The following is a 1,932-nucleotide window of genomic DNA, read 5'->3' on the forward strand; positions in this document are numbered from 1 at the left end:
GCGGGGCCCTTTTGGGCTCGCATCTCATCTCTCCACTCTTGGCTTCTCAATATGCTCCTTTGGATCTTTCCAGAAACTGTCTTCGGCAGTTCTGAAACAAAGGCCACCTAATGACCACGAAACAGAAGCAACAACACTTAGAAGTCATCGTTTCCCGGGAAGACTCTTGTCTTGAAAGAGCCGTTACCCCCAGCCATGTCATCAGCATGCCTCCACGGTTCATGGTTTTTCCCAAAAACAACCATCAAGATAAGGGCCTGAAGCACGTGATCCTTCCAACAGCATTTCAGCCACCCCCACCCGCCAAAAAAAAGCCTGATATGTGGTCACCTCTTAGAGTGGGAACAAAATGTGCTTGGGGGGAAGACCCAGCAAAGGAACAGAGAAATGGCTGAAGTAGCCGGGACGGTGATTTGAGTCCTTGTCTCTCTTGCCAGCGTCTGGACCTGCGTGTGCCCCTCTGGTTTGCCAGCACAGCATCTCCTGGAACAGCAGACGCTTACCTTCCTGGGGTACTTGTACGGAGCGGTCACCCGCTTCACGTGCTCCTGGAGTTCACGGGTCAGTTCCTCGGGGTCACGAGAGGAGTAGGCTGGAGAAAGGACTATAAATGCCTTTACCACCTGCCGGACACAAAACCAGAGACAGTCAGGCCCAGCCAGAAAGCTCTCCCAGGTCCTGGGGTTCGTTCAGCCAGTGACATGAACGCGTGTCACCATTGCTTTTTCCTGTCACCTGCCTTTACGGATCACATATCGGGAGCGCTGGCTTTCTGTGGAATGATGCCAGGCTCCCACGTATTTCCTCAACTACTCTCCAGACCTGAAACAACACCGCGAGGAACCAGCGTGTTTCTCTTAAGACGCAAATGCTTTGGGGAGGGGCACCCCACCAACTCCTTAGGGCCCATCACTGCCCAGTTCCCCTGACGTAGTTTCGGACAGGCCGGACTGGCGGAAAGCCGGAGACTACTTTAAGGGTCAGTGGGTCTCTCTGAGACCCATCAGCACCCATTTGGCTGTGCAGCTTCTGTCGCAGGGCACCCTGAGGGACCCCCTGCTGCCTGGCTGTCTCTCACTGGGTCTTCCTGCCTGCTGCCCAGGCAGAGAAAGAGTCCCCAACTCAGGCACAACAGAACATGGTAGGAATGGAAGAGTTCCAGAGCCAGTAGGTCGCTTATCCAGACCAGCAGACAACTCTGTCAAGAACATCCTTTTCAGTGGCAGCTCCCTGGCCTTGCATACTTCCAGAGGTGGGCGTCTCACTACCATTCATTGTTCAGACAGATCTGCTTTGTAGGAAGGGCTTCCTCTTACTGCTAAAGCTACCAAACGTGTATCCAGCACTTCCCATGTGCTGGGCTCTGTTCTTCTGAGCACTATGTACATGGATTGACTTTGAGCACGCAGCCACACATCACAGCCACGGGTAATCCATGGCACGCAGAGCTAGGCATCCTCTTCCTGGTGTAATTTCTTCAGCACGAAGATGGGACTCACACCTCCCTCATTGTGTACTAGTGGCCTCGCATTTTGGTGAGGGGCTTCTGGTCAAAACGAAGATTCCTTCATCCCCGGTCACTCCGATTCAGCGTCTGCCTTGAAGTCTACACACCTGCGTTTGTGACAAGAAGCCCCAATAATGCAGCTCTGAGCAGCCCAGGGCCCCGGCTTGGGAATCACTCCTCCGGCCCTGGTGCTCCTCAGAATGCACCTTGACATTGAACTTTCCTAAGATAACTACGTTACACTTTAGGATGACGTTGGATGTACAGCCTGTGAAAAGTGCACGGGTCTGTCTGGGAGCTCAATGCTCCCATTCTGTCTACTCCTCTGGGACCCAGAGGAAGGAACTTCATTTCTCCTGAGAAAGGCCAGCCTTTTCAATGTGGCCCACTTTGAGCACTTATTCTGTCATCCCTCGGGTTAGCAA

The 1,932-nt window shown here is 53.3% G+C and overlaps 1 protein-coding gene across 1 annotated transcript in view; it reads right to left on the minus strand.

Annotated features, from left to right (window-relative positions):
- LOC109386545 (acyl-coenzyme A synthetase ACSM5, mitochondrial-like) overlaps positions 1-1,932 on the minus strand; it is a gene marked incomplete at its 5' end in the record, with an annotated part of 21,954 nt that overhangs the window by 2,702 nt on the left and 17,320 nt on the right. Inside the window, 2 exons of the mRNA XM_019649818.1 lie at positions 3-107; positions 504-689. Of these exons, the coding sequence (XP_019505363.1) occupies positions 3-107; positions 504-689 (291 nt within the window). The remainder of the gene's footprint in view (positions 1-2; positions 108-503; positions 690-1,932) is intronic.

The sequence above is a fragment of the Hipposideros armiger genome, unplaced genomic scaffold, assembly GCF_001890085.2.
Source record: "Hipposideros armiger isolate ML-2016 unplaced genomic scaffold, ASM189008v1 scaffold_135, whole genome shotgun sequence".
Lineage (NCBI taxonomy): Eukaryota > Metazoa > Chordata > Mammalia > Chiroptera > Hipposideridae > Hipposideros > Hipposideros armiger.